This window comes from Psammomys obesus, unplaced genomic scaffold, assembly GCF_907164565.1.
Source record: "Psammomys obesus unplaced genomic scaffold, mPsaObe1.curated_primary_1811, whole genome shotgun sequence".
Taxonomy (NCBI): domain Eukaryota; kingdom Metazoa; phylum Chordata; class Mammalia; order Rodentia; family Muridae; genus Psammomys; species Psammomys obesus.
The window spans coordinates 3527494-3546792 of NW_026587216.1; the positions used below are offsets into that span (position 1 = coordinate 3527494).

Sequence of the window (19299 nt, forward strand, 5' to 3'; positions counted from 1 at the left end):
TCCTAACTCTCTATCAGCTATATCTGGGATGACATTATCTTTCTCTTTTCAATTCATCAATGAATATATTTACCGATATTATGATTACTAATACATGAATTTTTATTTCTACCACCTTATGGTATTTTTTGTCTTCACTTTTCTTCAGTTTTGTTGTTCTCTTTAGTGTTCTAATTAATTCATGAACAGCTGTGGAAATGCTTTTCAAAAATCAATCGTTTATTTACAAATGCAAAATGCATAACATACCTTCCTTGTAAAATTCAGTGTCTTTGGAATCTGGTATTTCAGCTGATGATTAAGTGGGAGGTTAGACTTTTTAATTAAATTATATAATTTTCCCTTTCCTCTTCCTCACTCTAATTCTTCCTATGTACTCCTGCCCTTACTCCTTCTCAAAATCATAGCTGCTTTTTATTTAATTACATGCATGTGCCTAAATACATAAATACAAACTGCATAGTCTGTTTAGTGTTGTTTGTATGTATACGAAATTAGGGTTGACCGATTAGTACTGGCTTACCAGTTGGGGGTGGTCATCCTTGGAGAAAACGTTCTCCCTCTCTCAGCATTAGTTCAGAAAATATTTAAATTATTTTCTTTCTTTTTTTTTAATCTTTTTTTATTTTTTATTAATTACAGTTTATTCACTTTGTATCCCCCCCCCTTAAGCCCCTCCCTCCTCCCCTCCCAGCTCCACCCTCCCTTCTCCTTCTTCTCGCTTGTCCCTCCCAAGTCCACTGATAGGGGAGGTCCTCCTTTCCCTCCTTCTGATCTTAGTCTATCAGGTCCCATCAGGAGTGGCTGCATTGTCTTCTTCTGTGGCCTGGTAGGGCTGCTCCCCTCTGTAGCCTTGTTCCTACAGAGATCTGACTCCTACCATATTTTCTCACTGGTAAAGCATACACTCTATTTTGTCCTTTCTCTGATTATCCTTCAATTTTACCCACAGACAACTTTTAGCTGGGTGTGGTAGTACACACCTTTAACCCAAGCACTGAGGAGGCAGAGGCAGAGGCAGAGGCAGGCAGGTCTCTGTGAGTTTGAGGCCAGCCGGATCTACAAAGTGAGTTCCAGGGCAGCCAGGACTGTTACACAAAGAAACCATGCCTCGGGGGGAAGAAAAAAAAAAAAAAAAGACAACCTTCAGTTTCAGTTTATTTTCCTTTCAATGTAGCAATGAACTTAAAATTTTCACTAGCTTGTATTTCAGTTCTTTAGTATTTAAAACACCCTTAGCCAGTATTTGTTTCACTAATAAATTTACCAATTTCATATTTCTTGCCTTACCAATGGTTTGATTGGACTTTCTTAGTATGTGTGACACTGCATGCATGCCACAGCACTCATGCAAGTCATAAAACAACTTGCCAGTTGATTCTATTCTTCTACCATGTGGGTCCCACAGACTAACTCCGGTCATCAGCCTTGGCAGCCACATGCGCTTACCCAAGCTTTCCTCTCATTAGCACTCGTCACTGATGCTTACCTCCTCCCTTGTCTTGTGTTCAGTTGTCTTCTTCCGTCTTTGATTTTGTAGTTAATTCTATAACACGTTGGGAGCTTTAAACACTTTTTATTTGAATGGCATCATTTCTCACTGGCTCCTAAATATCTGAATACAGCAGTTTGGATTCAAAGCTACTCCCCACTCAGCACTCTGAATATATTCTTTACTGTAGCCTAATTACTTTTATGTAAGAAAATTCTGTTGTCAAGATATTGTTCTGTTGCAAATGAATCTCATCCCCTGCCCTTTGAAACAGTTTGATTTCAATATATGCATGAGGGTAGGAATGTTTTTATTTAATTTGCTCAGAACTTTTGTGACTAACTGGAAGTCTCATCTGCTCTTTCTGAATAGTATTCTTTCCTGTTTGGCTTTCCATTGTTTTCTCTTAGAAGATATTTACGCATATGCTGGGCAAGCAAACATTCTTACTCTGTTTCCAACCAGTTAACTGCATAGTTTTACATTTCCATTATAATTTCCTCAGCTCTATTTTGACTCATTTTTGATTAACTTATCCATTATTCTTTAGAACTTTAGTCATGCAATCATTTGCTGTAAGTACATGCTGGGTCCCCAAATCTATCCCCCCTATGCTTTAGCACCTTTAGTATCTTTAAGCTTATGTCTCCACCTAGATTAGAAACAAGCATTTAAAGAAATATACTCTTTTCCTCCAGAATACACTCCTTTCATGCCAGTTCCAACTTATATTAGACTATTAACTAGAGGGGGAAGTAACCATGGGTGCTTTGCCCATGCTGAAGGCATAAACTCTCTGGTCCTATAATCTTAACAATTACCTGTTAAAACATATAGGTTGAACGAAAGAGCAAAAGACAAAATTAACAATAAATCAAACAGACCCATACTTTCTTGAAGATGTAAACTAAGAAAGGATTTCCCTATGTATTCCAGGCCATCCTTGAGCTCACTATATAACTCAAACGAGCCTCGAATCTGCAGTAATCCTTTGCCTCAGCCTACAGATGTGAACCATAACACCCAGCAAATCCATACTTTCAATAGAAAAGAATATCAAAATATAATGAATTAGTGAAGTGAATACACATTATATTAACTTTTAATCAAAATATGGACAATTAAAATATAAGCCAGCATCAACCAGTCAAGGGAAGATAAATATATATATAAATATAATATATATATAAATATAATATATATATTAAAGTAGAACTTTATATATAAAAACTTATATAAAGTAGAACTTTATAAAGTTCTACTTTATATATATATATATATACTTTATATATTTATATATATATATAAAGTAGAACTTTATATATACTTTATATATATATAAAGTAGAATATATAAAATACTTTATATATATATATAAAGTAGAATATATAAATATATATATATATATATATATAAAGTAGAACCATCCTTTGCCATCCCATAATTCTACGTTTTTCCAGGTTTTGAAAGAAATTCAGTAAAATGTGCTTGCTAAACCTAGGTATCCATACACAAGTGTTTATAACAGAGTACTCCTTACTTTTCTGAGTCATTAAAATACTTTTTTTTACCTTTACAATTCTTATTTTAATTCTCGTATTGTGTAAATGACACAGAGTGTAAATAAGCAGCTTGCACCTTATTCAGGCTTAGTGAAAATTATGTTCCACTTCATAATATTAAGAATTGCTATAGTTTTATAATATAGTTTTGTTTATCTGTGGTATCTAATATTTTAGGTTTTTACTTAATCATTTTTTCTTTATCTTATTTTTTTATTATTAGTTACATTTTATTAACAATGTATCCCAGCTGTATTCCGTTCCCTCATTCCCTCCCAAACACTCCCTCCCTCCCTCATCTCCTCCCTGCCCCTTTCCAAGTCCACTGATTGGGGAGGACCTCCTCCCCTTTCATCTGACCCTGTTTTACCAGGTATCTTCAGGACTGGCTGTAAAGTCCTCCTCTGTGGCCTAGCAGGACTGCTCCTCCCTTGGGGGATGGGGAGGTCAAAGAGCCTGCCATTGAGTTCCTGTCAGAAATAGTCCCTGTTCCCCTTACTATGGGAAACCAATTGGTTACTGAGCTACCATGGGCTTCATCTGAGCAGAAGTTCTAGGTTATATCCACACATGGTCCTTGGTGGACTGTCAGTCTCAGAAAAGACCCCTGTGCTCAGATATATTTGGTCCTTGTGGAGCTCCTATCCTTTCCACGTGATACAAACTCCCTCTTCTTTCATATGATTCCCTGCACTCTGCCAAAGGTTTGGTTATGAGTCTTAGTATCTGCTTTAATACACTGCTAGGTAGAGTCTTTCAGGGGCCCTCTGTGGTAGGCTCCTGTCCTGTTTCTTGTTTTCTCCTACGTCCAATGCACCAAAATATTTTAAAATTAGCTACTTTTAGTGTCGCTTCTTAAAGTAACATTATCATCTGGGGAGAGCAATGCTAGGAAATCACACTCGGGCCTTATGCATATACTCTACCACTGAGCTATACCTACAGCTCAGACAGTAACATTCTAGAGGGAAAACAGAGTCTTGAATTTGAAGATAAGAAGGGATATGGTCTATATTTCATAAGCATCAGTTTCTGATAATATCTGGCAACAATCTTCAGAAAGGAATAACATTGTTCCATGTTCTAGAATTAGCCAAATTGTACAATAGAGTGAACATATTGAAATCAACTGGTTAAGTATATAAAATATGAAGTATTAATTCAATGAAAAATGGTATGCATCACCAAGTATCAAGATCTCAAATGTAGAAAGTGTTTAAGGACTTCATAATGAAAGCCAAAAAACTGTGACTAGAAAAACACAGGAGCTTGTACAGTAAACACTGTTATCCACTGAGCTACCTTTTCTGCTTTTGACTCCTACTTTATATATAAAAAAAAAATAAATGCAAACCAAAAAGTATAGTGAGGTTCAATAACAGTTCAGTAGAACCATTCAAATGAAAAGGGAAAGTGCAAATCATATAGATTTGAGAGAATATATCTTAGTATTATTAACTCTGTGAAATGTTTTATAATAACTTTTAGAGATAAAACTACCCATAGCCTATTAATTAGCAATTCTATTCCCAGTACCAATAATACAACACTAGAACTTCACAACATCACTTCCATAGTAGCCCAAACTGAAAACAACTCCAATACTTGTTATTAGAAAGAAAAAAAGAATACTCTCCAGCAATGTTAATGATCGAAGGAGTAATAACATGAATGGCTCTTATAACATATTTAACGGAAGCAAAAAACAAAACAGCATCTCCTGTATTAGTTCCTTTGTATCAAGCAGAAAAATAGACAAAATTATCCTTTTAGAAGTCAAAATAAAATTAACCTACAGGATGCCATTGTCAGTGAGTAAAGATGAATATGAAAGGTGGGTTTTTCTGAGGTGCTAGTAATTTCTATTTCTTAACCTAGATGTGGTGAGTAAATTTAGGTGTTCAGGGTTTTTTTGTTTGTTTGTTTTGTTTTGTTTTTAAGTATTGAGCTACCTCACAATGGTGTATTCTCTCATACCACAAAAAAGCACACATACACACATATTCGCCAAGTGGCTATGTGCTAGCTTCCTACTTTTAAAATGTGTGTGTGTCTACAAAGAACAGGAATCAAGAATACACTAGAAAATGTCTATACCCCAGCTAATCATCCCATACTGCTTGTAAGTCAGAAATAAAAACATACTGCTCCAAATGACTTCCGATTTCCTCATTTAAATATAAATTAATCAGACTTAGTAATAGTAACACAAAGACATTCACCATTCTCCAGAAAACAATCAGAATATTTAAAATATAATAATCTTTTCCACACATTTGTCATCAAAAACCTGGTTGTAAGAAACAGAAGGAAGCTGGGCGATGGTGCACACTTTTAATCCCAGCACTCAGGAGGCAGAGAGGCAGGTGGATCTCTGTGAGTAGACGTCAACCTAGTCTACAAAGTGAGTTCCAGGACAGAGAAACTCTGTCTCAAAGAACCAAGAAGAGAGAGAGAGAGAGAAGAGGAGGAGGAGGAAGAGGTGAAGAAGGAAGAAGAAGAGAAGAAAAATAGAGGAGCAGGAAGAATGGGGGAGGAAGGAAAAGAGGAAGACGAGAGGTGGGGAAAGAGAAAGAAACAGAAGGAAGAGAAGCAAGGCTAGGGATGTAGTCAGTGGGGGGTAACCTAGAGGGTACAACAGGCCCTGGGTTTGATGACTAGCATTGTTTTTTTAAAAAAAGAATCAATGCTAAAAGATGTGTTTATTTTCATTTTTTTCTCCACTTTTACACCTTTGCAAAATTATAAGGCTTAATTTGGGAGACAGCCTTTCTTCAATCTGAAATTGAGTGATTAGCTTCACTAGTGAAGGAAGGAGAGCCTTCTGTTCAGACAGTAAGTTATCTATTTCAAGGGCTAAAGAAAGCATGCTCCCAAGTCATAGCATCATGACATTCCAAACAGAAAAGCCTTTATCACAGATGTGCATAGGTGAGTACTCATTCTATCCTAAGTTCACTGGGTTGTTTTTTAAGGTATTGCTGCTGCTTTTTTAACATGTCTGTCTATATATTCAAGAAGTATGAATGTACCATCTCACCTCAAATTTGTTAGTGGTAGAATTAACAAGGCATGGTGAACTATCCCGAGACTTTGAACAACAAAAAAATTATAATGTATTTGCAATTTCTTGCCTCTCCCAAATTTCCAACGACCTTTTTCAGAGACAAATACATTCTCAGTTCATCTAAATTGTAAATGACAAGACACTAAAAATTCCTCTTTCATAAATTATGGCATTTTTGAGGTCCTAGGGAAAAACCAGATAACCAATGACATCAGAGGAGGACGGGTAGATGAGGTGGACCTAGTATGCTCCAGTATTAGAAGCAGGAAGCATATAACAACATATTTTTCTTAAAGGTTTTCATTACTTTTCTTTCAGTCCTTCTACAGTCAGTTTTGTCAGTTTATTTTTGTCTTACGAACAAATTGTTCAAAGAATTGTCCTTACCGCCTCTCTTGGAAAAACCTCTGTTCCGAGTCTGATTCTCTTCACAGTCATTATTAGACTCTTAAATAGAAATGCAACATATGAATAGCATCTAGGTAACTTTAACAATGAAAGAGCTAAGAGCACAACTGCAATAGGAACATTTTTCAGGTTGAAACATAAACATTGTAATTCTTAAAATAATTTTAACAGAAACATAAAAACATTGTTCAGGGTAAACTGTCTATATAGAATAGCTTTTTAAAATGTCATCATTTCTTTTTCAATAATTTGCCATTCTTAACGCTAGAGAGTGGTGCTTTCCTAAATCCATGCAAAGTTTTTCTCATTTTTCCTAATTAAGTAACTCAATTACTCAATGGCCTTTCTGTTTTAATGACATTACAAGTACACTTCAGGGGCTTCTCTGAACAGTGTATGAGGATCAACCACTACACTGATGGATATGCAAATGAACTCGGTGAAAATAAACACCTAAGCTCCTTTCCCAGAGTTTATTCTCCAACTGCTGCGTGAGAACAAGGAATGTGCAATTTTTTAAACCTTAAAACTTTTATGTTATTAATGTAACTCTTAGCACTCCAAAGGTTCTAAAAAATTGTATTTGCGTAGTTTCAAGGTATCTTATACATGTCACTGATGTCCGGTATTCAAGAACTTTAAATGAAGAGCAATGATGTCAAGTGACCTAACAGCTTATAGGCTATCACCTAAACTCCTGCACAAAGTAACCATCTAATTAATAAGTTGTTTTATATTTAAAAAATGATCCTGAAAAAACAAACAAACAAATGATCCTGATACCTACATGAAGGCCTCTCCTTGACTATTTGAGCTTTAGTAGTTAGCATATTTTTATAATGTTTTAATTGATTCTTTGGGGATTTCATATTACACACCCCTACCACATTCACTTCCGAGTCCTTCCCTTGTCCCCAATACCCTTTTTACCTATCCCCTCAGGAAAAAAAAATTCAGTTTGTGTTATCTATATATTCACCAGGGTATGGTCAAACTCTCAGTGGCTGGCTCCCTAAATGGAGGCGAGTCCTTTCCCTCCTGTTCCCCCGCTGGAAGTCATCTACTGTCGAGGTTGATACTCCAGCATCCTATGACAATTTTTAAGAGTTCTCTCTGAATGGCTTCCTGTCTAGGCTGTTACTATTTGTTGGGGGAGGGCCAGGGGTTGAGGTAAGGGTTGTCATAGAAGCCTTCCATGTGCCTCTTTCTCAACTGTGCATCTGCAGTCATCAGCATCACTGTGAAAGTAGCTTATTTGGTCTAATAATGAATTCATTATTAGATGAATTATGGACTTCCACATGGTTCTGGTATCAGCACACACCACAAACAGAGCTCCCCTTTGCAGCAGGGCCACAGACCAGGATAAGGTCTTCAGATGCAGTCAGCATATATTCTCAGAGTCATCTAACACAGCTTTCTCAAAAAGAAGATTTAAGAAAGATAACTGAGAAAGAAAGGGCTTTTAGAAAGACTGACTCTGAAATAATGAATGAGCTAACACATACTGCCTTTGAGGAAAATAGACTCTAGATCACCTTAGTGCCTGGCAAACCGAAAGACGTCTTGCACTACCTTTGGTCAATTATTCCCCTAAAGCAAACATGTAAATATTTTGATCACTTTAAGAAGTAAAATAGAATAAATGCCATTAGGTGAATTTGGATGAAAACTAAGTCTATACTATTTTTGTAATTTCTTGTGAATTAACTGTTTAGAAAAAAGTTTAAAATAAAAGTGATCTTTGTGGATCTAGACGATAATAAAGCCAAGCACAAATGGAAATTAAGTATAATTAAATACTTACAACATATGAATTGCATGGTATAAAAATGATGTCATGTATAACCTGGTACTATTCTAAAGGGATATTTAAAATTAATAATTAATTAATTCTAAATTCTTTTTTTGCCTCTTTCCTATTACTTAGAAACAGAGTCTAAATACATTTGCCATGATAGTCTTAAACTTCTATGCGTAAGTAATATTCCTATCTTTTTGTTTTGCTGGGTTTTTTTGTTTGTTTGTTTTTTGTTTTTTTGTTGTTGCTTAAACTGTCCTGGAACTCTCTATGTGAACCATGCTGGCCTTAAAACAAAAAGAAATCCACCTACCGCTGCCTCTCAATTGCTGGGATTAAAGGGATGAGCCACTATGCCTGGCCTGATTATCTTATCTTAGTGTCCCTACAGCTAAGACTGGAAAACATGCCATCACATCCATTTTTGTCTTGCTTCCTTAACTTTAACCATCACAAACTTTGTCCAGTGGCTATAATCCTCATTTTAAAGAGAGAAAAATATTTTTTTAAAAAAGTTAAATATCAGACTCATAGCCAAACTTTGGGCAGAGTGCAGAGAATCTTATGAAAGAAGGGTGAGATAGAAAGACCTGGAGGGGACAGGAACTCAACAAGGAGAGCAATGGAATCCAAAAATCTGGGCCCAGGGGTCTTTTCTGAGACTGATACTCCAAACAAGGACCACGCATGGAGATAACTTAGAACCTCTGGACAGGTGTAGCCCACGGCAGTTCAGTGTCCAAGTGGGTTCCCGAGTAAGGGGAACAGGGACTGTCTTTGACATGAACTCAGTGACCTGCTTTTTGATCACCTCCCCATGAGCAGGGAGCAGCCTGACCAGGCCACAGGGGAGGACAATGCAGCCAGTCCTGATGAGACCTGATAAGCTAGGGTCAGATGAAAGGGGAGGTGGACCAGTGGACTGAGGGAGGGGCATGGGAGAAGAGGGAGAGAGGGTGGAGTTGGGAGATGAGGAAGGCGGCTACAGATGGGATATAAAATGAATAAATTGTAATAAATTTGGAAAGCTAGTAACTAAGTAAAATGGGAAGCCTTTGAAAGCCAAAAAAAAAAAAAAAAAAAAAAAAAAAACCTGGTTCTCAAATTTCAGGCACCCAACTCCAAAATATTTGGAATATTTGGCCATTATCACCTCAATATTCCAAGTGGGGAAAAGAGCCATAAAACACTAGATGTGTTTAGCAAAAGCTGCCATGGTGATCTTAAACCTGTCACTGGATTTGTCTACAAGCCTGAGACTAAAGGGACTTGATCCCTGTATGTCATTTTTATCCTTTGGGAGGAAGTAAGAATGAAAACAAAGAGCCTAAAGCAAAAGCCATTTTGGAAACCTTTACCATAATGAAAACTTGATTTTTGCTCTTCTATTATTTGACCCATGAATGCTAGAATGAATTTAAAAGGAAAAGTAGAAAATTTGTGGTTAGATGGAAACTATCTTGATTATTATAATGGCTAGATTTCATTGTCAGCTTGACTAGATTTGGAATCATGTAAGACCCCAACACTGGGCATATCTCTGAGAATGTTTCCAGAGAGGCTTAAGGGATGAAAGAAGATCCACCCTTCATGTGGCTACCATTATTCATGTGCTGAAGTCCTGAACTGAACATAAAAGGAAAAGGTGAGCTGAGCGGCATCAGTATCTATCTCGCTCACTGTGTGTGCATCTAGCCATGTCACCTTCCCACTGCCATGCCTTCCCGCATGATGGACTATGTTCTTCTTGAAACAAACTCCCTTAAGTTGCTTTTATCACTAAATAAGAAAACACAATATAACTAGTAAATAGGTTAAAATTAATAGATTGAAACAAAAGTACCCCAAAACTAGAGAAATTTTTTTTTGTTTTTTTCTGAGACAGAGTTTTTCTGTGCAGCATTGGCTCTCCTGGACTTTTAGATCAGGCTAGGCTCACAGAGATCTGCCTGCCTCTGCCTCCCTGGAATCAAAGATGTTCACCACCATGCCTCACTAGAAAAATTTCTTCAAGATTTTTTTCGTCATGAACACTAATTCTACGTTATATAGGTTTTCTCTTGAATGGGGCAGGGTTAAAAGCAATGGCTGAAAGAAACCATCTTAATTGGTACACTACAATCAAATCTTAAACCGGGTATGCTGGCTAGTAGTCCCAGCACTGCACTCAGAAGGCTGAGGCAGAGCTGCCATAAGGCCATCCTGGGCTACAAAACAAGCCCACATCTCAAAAGCAACAAATTACCTGATCTCAATTTTAGGAGTTTTAGAGATTGTGTTTAATCCTGGTTTTGACTGGGAATCAAAGTATATACTCTAACAAGGTCCCATTCTCTTTCCTCCAAATGCTGGGGATAGAACCCAGGGTCTTGTGCATACTAGACTGCCACTGAGCTCTAATCCAATCTCAAACACCTAATGAAGAAATGACATTTATTAAATATTTGCCACAAATCTTAGTTCTTTTACTGACAGCCTAAATAGCCCACAAAATGGATGGCCTCCATCCTACAGAGCTATCACCAGCTTAGGATGACTAATTTGTTTTGGTATCACTAACTAGCAGGTAAGAAAGGCCAAGAAGTCCATAAACTTTGGAACTCAATGTCAGGAACATTCCATAGATCAGTGGTTAAAAAAAAAAATCAGAATGACTAGAGATGCTTTTTAATATACAAGTTCGAAGACACCACACAAATCTTGTCAATCAGACTTGACAAAGCAATGTCAATCTTCTGATAACATCATTCTGTTCTCATCATGCTACTTCCCCAAAGCTTTAGTACCTTAGACATGCTTTTAACTTATAGCAGAGATTCACTTTTTCATCAACTTCCTCTTATACTTACTTGAGTTTAAACATAAATTTTGCATATATATGTGTGGAGTATGTATGGCATATACCCAGGACACACACGGAGGTCAGAGGGCAACTTTCAGGACTCAGTCATCTTCCTTCCCCCATGTGGTCCTGGAGATTGAACTCAGGTCATCAAGTGTAGCAGCAGCTACATTTACCCTACAGTGGAGTTTTAATTCTTGACTTACTTTTTCTACTTCCTATCCCCTTTTCTACAGATATAACAATTTCCAAAGGTTATACTCCATAGATTAACTAAGGAGGCTGGCAAAAATGCCAAGTAAAAGATGCCTGAATTCTGTATCTACGTACTACATCTCTAAAGCTGCTTCATGAAACTGTGCATACTATAACTTACGACTGGACTTGAGTAAAATTGTCAATCTGAATCTCTCTAGTATGTGCTTCCAATAGCGTAGTTTTTAAAGTTGCCACAAAAACACAACTTACCTTTCCAGAAACCAGAGTTATCACCTTCTTCAAACTTGTTATTTAAAAAACCTATATAAAATATAAAAAGAAGCTGCAAATTTCTGAAAAAATTTCCTTTACCTTTATAGTTTTCTTTCTTTAAAAAAAAAGTTTTTCAAGACTGGAGAGATAGTTAAGAGTACTTACTGCCCTGTCACAAAAGCAGGGGTTCAGATCGAGCACTCAGCATCAGATGGCTCATAAATGCCTGTAATTCCAGCTCCAAGGAACCTGACACCCATACCATGTGCACAGAAACACACACAAAATGCACATACACATAAATAAAATCTTTTTAAAAAGTCTTTCAGGGACAACCAGTTATGATGACCCTTCAAAATGAGATAAACTATATTCAACTTTGTATACAGACATGGAATTACAGCTAATTCATATTACACTAGAATTTCTGCCTCTATCAGAGTATCAGCTCTATTAAGTTTAAAAACTGTTTCAATAAATTTTATGTTATGTCAAACATCTTATATTCCTCCTTATATACACAGGCAAGACAATAGTATGTTATCATTATAACCATTATTTATTTTTTATTCACAATAACAAAAAATTTTAATTTGGGGCTGAGGAGATGGCTCAATTGATGATGAGTTCAATCCCCAGCACCACTATGAAAAAGCGGTATGTATCTATAATTCCTGCACTGAAGAAGCAAGAACAGAAAGATCTCTGGGGCTTAGTGGCTAGGCAGTCTAGCCAAATCAATGAGCTACAGGTTCAGTGAGAGAGCCGTCTCCAAAAATCTGTTGACTCTTAAAATGTTCCTGAATGCTAAAATATTCAAGGAGCTAGTATGGTGATACATGCTTGTAGCCCCAGCTACTTGGAAGCTAATTATAGAGCATCACTTGAGTTCATGGGTTAGATACCTACCTGGGCAGCATAACGAGACACCCCAGTCTGTCTGACTCTCTCACACATAGAAAAAATACTTGGGGATACATACCTTAAAATTAAATATCAATATGGAATGCCTGTCAATCATTATCTAAACTATATTATAAAGTGCTACAATTGGGTTTAATATAAGAACTAGCCAGTTATTGGAGCAGTTGTTCAATTTATACACATGATATATGTGTTACCTAACATCCTCAAGTTGAGCCAAATATAAAGGTCTTCCCAGCAATAAAATTTTGGTTGTAAGGTATTACAAGTAATTACCTCTGTTTCCAAAACCCTTTCCTCTTCCAAAGCCACCAGTTGTAGGTGCATTCTCTCTTTTACTAGACTCGCCAATATCTGAAAAAGTTTAGAAAGTTAAACTTCTTAACATGTAAAATTCTAACTTTGGGCAGAGTACAGAGAATCTTATGAAAGAAGTGGGAGATAGTAAGACCTGGAGAGGACAGGAGCTCCACAAGGACAGCAACAGATCCTAAAAGTCTGGGCACAGGGGTCTTTTCTGAAACTGATATTCCAGCCAAGGACCATTCATGGAGATGGCCTGGAACGCCTGCACAGAGGTAACCCATGGCAGTTCAGTATCCAAGTGGCCTCTGTAATGGGAACAGGGACTGTCTCTGACATGAACTGACTGGCCAGCTCTTTGATCACCTCCCCTTGAGGGGGGAGCAGCCTTACCAGGCCACAGAGGAAGACAATGCAGCCACTCCTGATGAGACCTGATAGACTAGGGTCAGAGGGAAAGGGGAGGAGGACCTCCCTTTTCAGTGGACTGGGAGAGGGACAGGGGTGGGGAAGAGGGAGGGGAGGAGGGAGGTATGGGGGGGATACAAAGTAAATTAACTATAATTAATAAAAATAATTTAAAAAATAGGGATGAACTTTATTTAGGGTTAGATGACTTTTACAGCGGGAAAAAACAATAGTAAAGGGACTTAAAATAATAATATATTTGCAAACTTTATTTATTTATTCATCAAGTCATGATTCCAAAGTAAAAATCATAAACCTATTAGTAGTAAAATATAAGTTCTACCTATTGTTTTACCTTTATCAGGAGTTTGCTTTATGATTTCTCTATATTGAATCCTCCTCACCCCAACAGACCAAGACATTATATTCAGCTCACACGATATTCTTCACTACTGAAAATTTTGTATTTTATTTTGTGTTTTTATTGCTCTATTATTTATTGTATTGTTCTATTGTTTGTTTCTCTAGTATGGCTATTATTTCCAAACTGCACACTTTAGAAACATTTCTTATACTTATTTTGTGTGTGAGCAACACATTTGAAGATCAGAGGATGGATTCTTTCCTTCCACCACAAATCGAACTTAGGTTGTCAGGCTTAACAAAAACCACCCTTTTCTGCTGAACCACCTCACCAGAACTGTACTTTTGTTCTCTTCTTGAGACAGTCTCACAATGTAGCCCCTGGCTGGCCTTGAACTCATTATGTAAACCAGGGTAGCCTCAAACTCAAGAGATCCACCTGCCTCTACTTCTATGTACTGAGATTAAGGGCATGTGACACCACCCTTAATTTGTTGTTGATGTTGTGTGTGTTTCTGTGGTAAGTGTGTGGCACGAGTGCAGACTTATGCAAGTCATGGCACACATGCAAAGGTCAAAAGACAGCTTTCAGTTTACCTTTTCCTTCCACCCTGGAATTGGGAAATTGAACTTAGGACATCAGACTCACAGTAACAAATGAGCCATCTTTAAGTAACCCCATTTCCACACTTGAACATCTAGTATTTTGTACCTTTTTATATGCTGTTCCTTTTGGTATGGTGTCCATGCTCTCCTATTTTTCCTATTAAAATTTCATCCTTCTAAAGATCAGTTCTTCTGTGACGTCTTCTCTAACACTCTAACCAGGCAAAGTTCTTCCACGCTCCTAACAGCAAACTACTCGTGTTTCTCCATCACTAACTTAAGAACCAGCTAGGTTTGGTAGGACACACCTGTAGTTCCCACTACATAGCAGGCTGAGACAGGAGCCTCAACCCTTGAGCCCAGCAGTTTTGGACCAACCAGGGTAACACAATTTATCCCAAGAAAGACAATCTTAAGGTCAGAGATACCATGACAAGGAGCATAGTTTGTTATGTTTATACTATTTTCATTAATTCTTAGAGAATTTCATACAGTGTATTTTGAACATATAAACACACACACACACCCCTCATCTTACCACCCTCTCTACCTGGAATAGAAAGGAACAAGAGACATCCAAATCTAAGCTACACCTAGGAAAGTGCATTCTCTGTGATCCCTAATAAACCATCTTACCTAAGATGTTCAAGTAAATCTTTAAAACTCCTAAAACCTTGTGTTAATTACATGTGCCAAGTGTATTTTCATATCTTAATAATTGTATGTAATTCAAGAACTTAAAGTAACTTAGCCATCATTTGAAAAACTTGAAAAGCTAATCAAGATGTTGCATTTTAACTCTAAGAATCAAATCAAAAGCATATTAACACTAATTGAGCTATGCAAGTTCAAAAACCACTGCCAAGTTTAAACTATATAAAATGCTAGATCAGGTGTAAGGAAAAGACATTATATTCATGAGTCTGTGAACTTCTGGATTACATATAGCACAGAGACAATTTTTTAAGTTATTGGCATCCAGCCAAGAAGAATCTGTTTTGTTTGGTTTGAGACAGGTCTTACTATGCTTGGATTTGTTTGAACCCACATGCTGCCCAGTTTCCTTAGTGCTGGGACTATCGATGTGCACCATTACACCTAGATTAGAGTTCCGATTTTTTAAAAAAATCATTGTGTATTTCACCCTAAAACATGAAAATAACCTATGAAAAAAATCTGTAATGTTGGTCATTTTCTCACTGAAAAAGTACTATTAAGTTCTCACTTCAGCAGCACATATACTAAAATTGGAATGATACAAAGGTTAGCATGGCCGCTGCACAAGGATGACTCTCAAATTTGTGAAGCATTCATATTTAAAACTAACTACTGGCTCTTTCATCACTACCCCCTGGTGGGGTGGCCTAACTAAGCCACAGAGAAAGAAAATCCAGACAGTCCTAATGAGACCTGATAGGCTAGGGTCACATGGTAGGGGAAGAGGTCCTCCTGAATCAGTGGACTAGGGGAGAAGGACAGGGGAGGAAGAGAGAGGGTGTGACTGGGAGGAGATGAGGAAGGGGGCTATTGCCGGGACACAAAGCAAATAAATTGTAATAAATAATAATAATAATAAAACATTTAAAGAATAAACAAACAAAAAGTACTATTGAGGCCAGACATGGCAAACATATCTTTAATCTCAGCACTAAAAGAAAGGAATAAAAAGATCCCTGAAAGTATAGACTTCTACTATACTATACTTCATATCACATAATTGCTTGAAAATTTGAAGATACAGCTACATTGCTAATTCTCTCCTAAATACTAAGATATTATTTCTACTGTTAGTAGGAACTAGCAAAACCAATATTTTAACTGTTTATCTCATGTACGTGATTAATTAGCTCAAAATAGCTGAGTGTGGTGGCACATGTGTCTGATCCTAGCATTTATGAAGCAGAGGCAAGAGGATCACTCAAGCTCAAGGCCAGTCTGGTTACAAAAGTACAAGGCAAGTAGGGCTACAAAGTAAAATTCTGTCTTTAAAACTGGGAAGGGGAACCCATCAATTACATGATCCAAATCATCATTGTATGTTAATATGTAGATATTTAAAAACAAAATGCATATTAATATTTGAAAAATAAATTGTTAACAATTAGTAGCAAGAATACTCAAATATAAAATTCAAATTTGTGCTTGCATATAAATAAGAAATTAGGTTTTCCAACAGTCAAATGAAATACTTTAATTGTGACAGCAATTGAAAAAGTCTATAAAGTTTTTCAAAAGAAAAATTTAAGGATGAGTGTTAGATATTTTAAAATTATCAAACAGTCTTAGCTATGTTATGCCTTGAAAGATAAAAAAGGTTCATAAAGATTAAAATTAGCATAAATTTTTAATAAAATGTTGTTGACTTATAATAAAACATAGTACAAAATGTTTTCAGCACTTTAATATCAACTCTATTAATTTTGGGAAAATAAAGCTATTTTGCTCTATCATTATCCACTAAACCCAAGTGTTTCTAGTTTCTATTTGCAGCTCAGGGTGGCCTTAAACTGAGAATCCCCCTGCCACAGCCTGCCAAGTACTAGACTTACAGGATCCATCACAATTACAAGTGTTGATAGTTCTAAAAGTATGTTAAAACCCATCCTTGGCCAAGCATAGTGATGTGTGCCTGCAACTGCTTCATTTGGGAGGTGGAGGCAGGAAGACAAGGAGTTTAAGGTCACCCCTGAACCACTGTTGGTAAGGTGTGCTGTCAATAAGCACAATACAGTTCTTCACCAGTGTCTTGGTGTGGACAAGCTCATTATTGGATGCCCTAGCAAAAGTTCCCCACATCCAATCTCAGGGTGTACCACTATGCACTCCCCCTAGGCTGCAGGAAGGGGTTCAAGCTGACTCCTGAGGAGTCAAGAGATTTTAAACAAAAACAATCAAAGAAAACTCAGAAGAAAGATGATGACAGAAAAAATAACACCAAAATCAGCAGTCTCCTGGAGAAGCAGTTCCAGCAGGGCAAGCTTCTTGCCTGTATTGCCTCAAGACCAGGCTAGTCTGGTCAAGCAGATGACTATGTGCTAGAAGGCAAGGAGCTGGAGTTCTGAGGAAGATAACACCCAGAAAGGCATATAAACCATCATTCACAGCTTATGTTAAAAAAAAAAAAAGGTCAGACTCAGCTAGACAGCAAATTCAAGGGCCAGCCAGTCTGAGCTACAAGAGACCCTGTCTTAAAAAGAACTACAATACATACACACACACACACACACACACACACACACACACACACACACGTCAACCTTTTCAAAATAACTTCTTAAACTTAATACTGATAGGCTAACACATAAAGTTCCCATACCACCTTTTGTTAGGAAAGCTAGCCAACATTCAAGGAAGTCCTTATATTCTAACCTCCAAAATTTTAACACTCCTTTCACATGAATTTCTAGAAACAGACATTTTAAATTAAGCAGTAGCTGTGGATAACCTGTCAAAGCAATCTGCTAGTCCACTTAACTCTGTCTCATTATCCCAAGGAAGTAAAACAGCATAAAGCACATGGGCATGACTTGGTGTGGTGGCACAGGCCTCCACTACCAGCAGTTAGGAAGCTATGGAAAGAAGATCACAAGTTCAACACTTGTCTATACTATATTTACATGGAGAGTTTATGGCCAGCGTGGATTATATCATACAGAGCGTAAGCTAGGTGGGCATGACTGTCTGTTTCTTAGCCTCACACCCCACACTACTGACATTATATAAAAAGGCATGACTTTACTCCCAGCAAAGTCAGGTGGAACTCTGTGCCTGGTCTGCAGAGCAAGTTCTATGAAAGCCAGGGCCAAACAGAGAAACCCTGTCTCAAAAAACAAAAACAGCAACAAAAATTAACTCATATTAACAAAATATACCATCCACTGAGTTATAGCAGACTTAGCTTTGCAACAGATAGCCAGTCAAAGCCCCTATATGCCATTATTCAACAGTTCAAAGGTTAGGAAAAGATGATGCTTACCTCTGTTTCCCAAATTCCTTCCAGAGGAAAATCCACTTCTCATGAAATGATCTCTTCCAGACGGTCCATCTTCCATTTCTAAAACAAGTAACATTTCATCATAAGTCAAATAAAAATGCGTATCTAAATATACAAATTTAAAGCCTTTTCAATGTGCTGTCCACATAACAGAGAAATTTTATTTACCAACAAGTGACAGATCCAAGCTACTTGGGAGGCTGAGGTAGAAGGGTGACAAATTCATGAAAAGTCTGAGCTACAACATAAGTTCAAGGCCAACATTAGCAACTGATTGAGATACTTTCTCAAGACAAAATTAAATTACAGAGGTAAGGTTGGGTTAGGATATAGCCCAGTGGTAGAGTATTTGTTTAGAATGCATGAGTCCCTAGGTTTAATCTCTAGAATATGATGACAACAAAGAGCCTAATTGAAAAGTGAACTGTATGTAGCTCTTTAGAAGAATATTCTATGTTAACTAGCTTCTACAAAGACCCATTCACCTACCTAGAGATGGCTCCAGCCACAATGAGCTGAGCCCTCCTATATCAATTAGCAATAAAAAAAAAAGTTCCCCACACAGACATACCCACGGGTTAATATAATCAAAGTAATTCTTCAGTTAAAAATCTCTCTTACTAAGTAACTCTAGGCTGTGTCAAGTCAACAATAAAAAACTAACCAGGACACTTTCATTAATTAAATGCAAGACACAGCATAACAGGATTCCACTTTTCGAAAATGAAATGAAACCAGATCAAGTATAAACTTAACAGAATGAAAAAGTATGGAAAACAAGGACAGACAAGAAAAAAAAGCAAGTCTGTCAATAAAAAGAAATATGTAAATATGCATCCATAAAATACAACCAGAATTTGTTATAATTACATTAGAATATACAGAGAAATCTAAAAATAATCAAGAGTCACTGTCAGTGGAGGCTAAAACTTTTGGGGCCAAGATTTTGGATAATTTAGGAATAATTTTGTTTCTTCCTTTCTACCTATTTAAATTTTTGACAAGACTTATCTAGGTTTCAGTTTTACTTTACATTCACTTGACTAAAATATGCTGCA

The 19299-nt window shown here is 36.9% G+C and overlaps 1 protein-coding gene and 1 non-coding gene across 4 annotated transcripts in view; one reads left to right on the plus strand and one right to left on the minus strand.

The window, feature by feature from the left end:
* Ddx4 (DEAD-box helicase 4) overlaps positions 1-19299 on the minus strand; it is a 65892-nt gene that overhangs the window by 34512 nt on the left and 12081 nt on the right. For 2 of the 3 annotated variants that reach the window (XM_055603416.1, XM_055603414.1), the window contains exons 3-6: positions 18224-18301; positions 12844-12921; positions 11641-11691; positions 6509-6568 (exon numbers count right to left, since the gene is read on the minus strand). In XM_055603416.1, coding sequence (XP_055459391.1) covers positions 6509-6568; positions 11641-11691; positions 12844-12921; positions 18224-18301 — 267 coding nt within the window. The remainder of the gene's footprint in view (positions 1-6508; positions 6569-11640; positions 11692-12843; positions 12922-18223; positions 18302-19299) is intronic. The other variant, XM_055603415.1, reaches the window with a different exon arrangement.
* LOC129673781 (U6 spliceosomal RNA) lies at positions 15465-15568 on the plus strand. Its single transcript, XR_008719712.1, has one exon. It is a non-coding gene; the product is annotated as a U6 spliceosomal RNA (small nuclear RNA).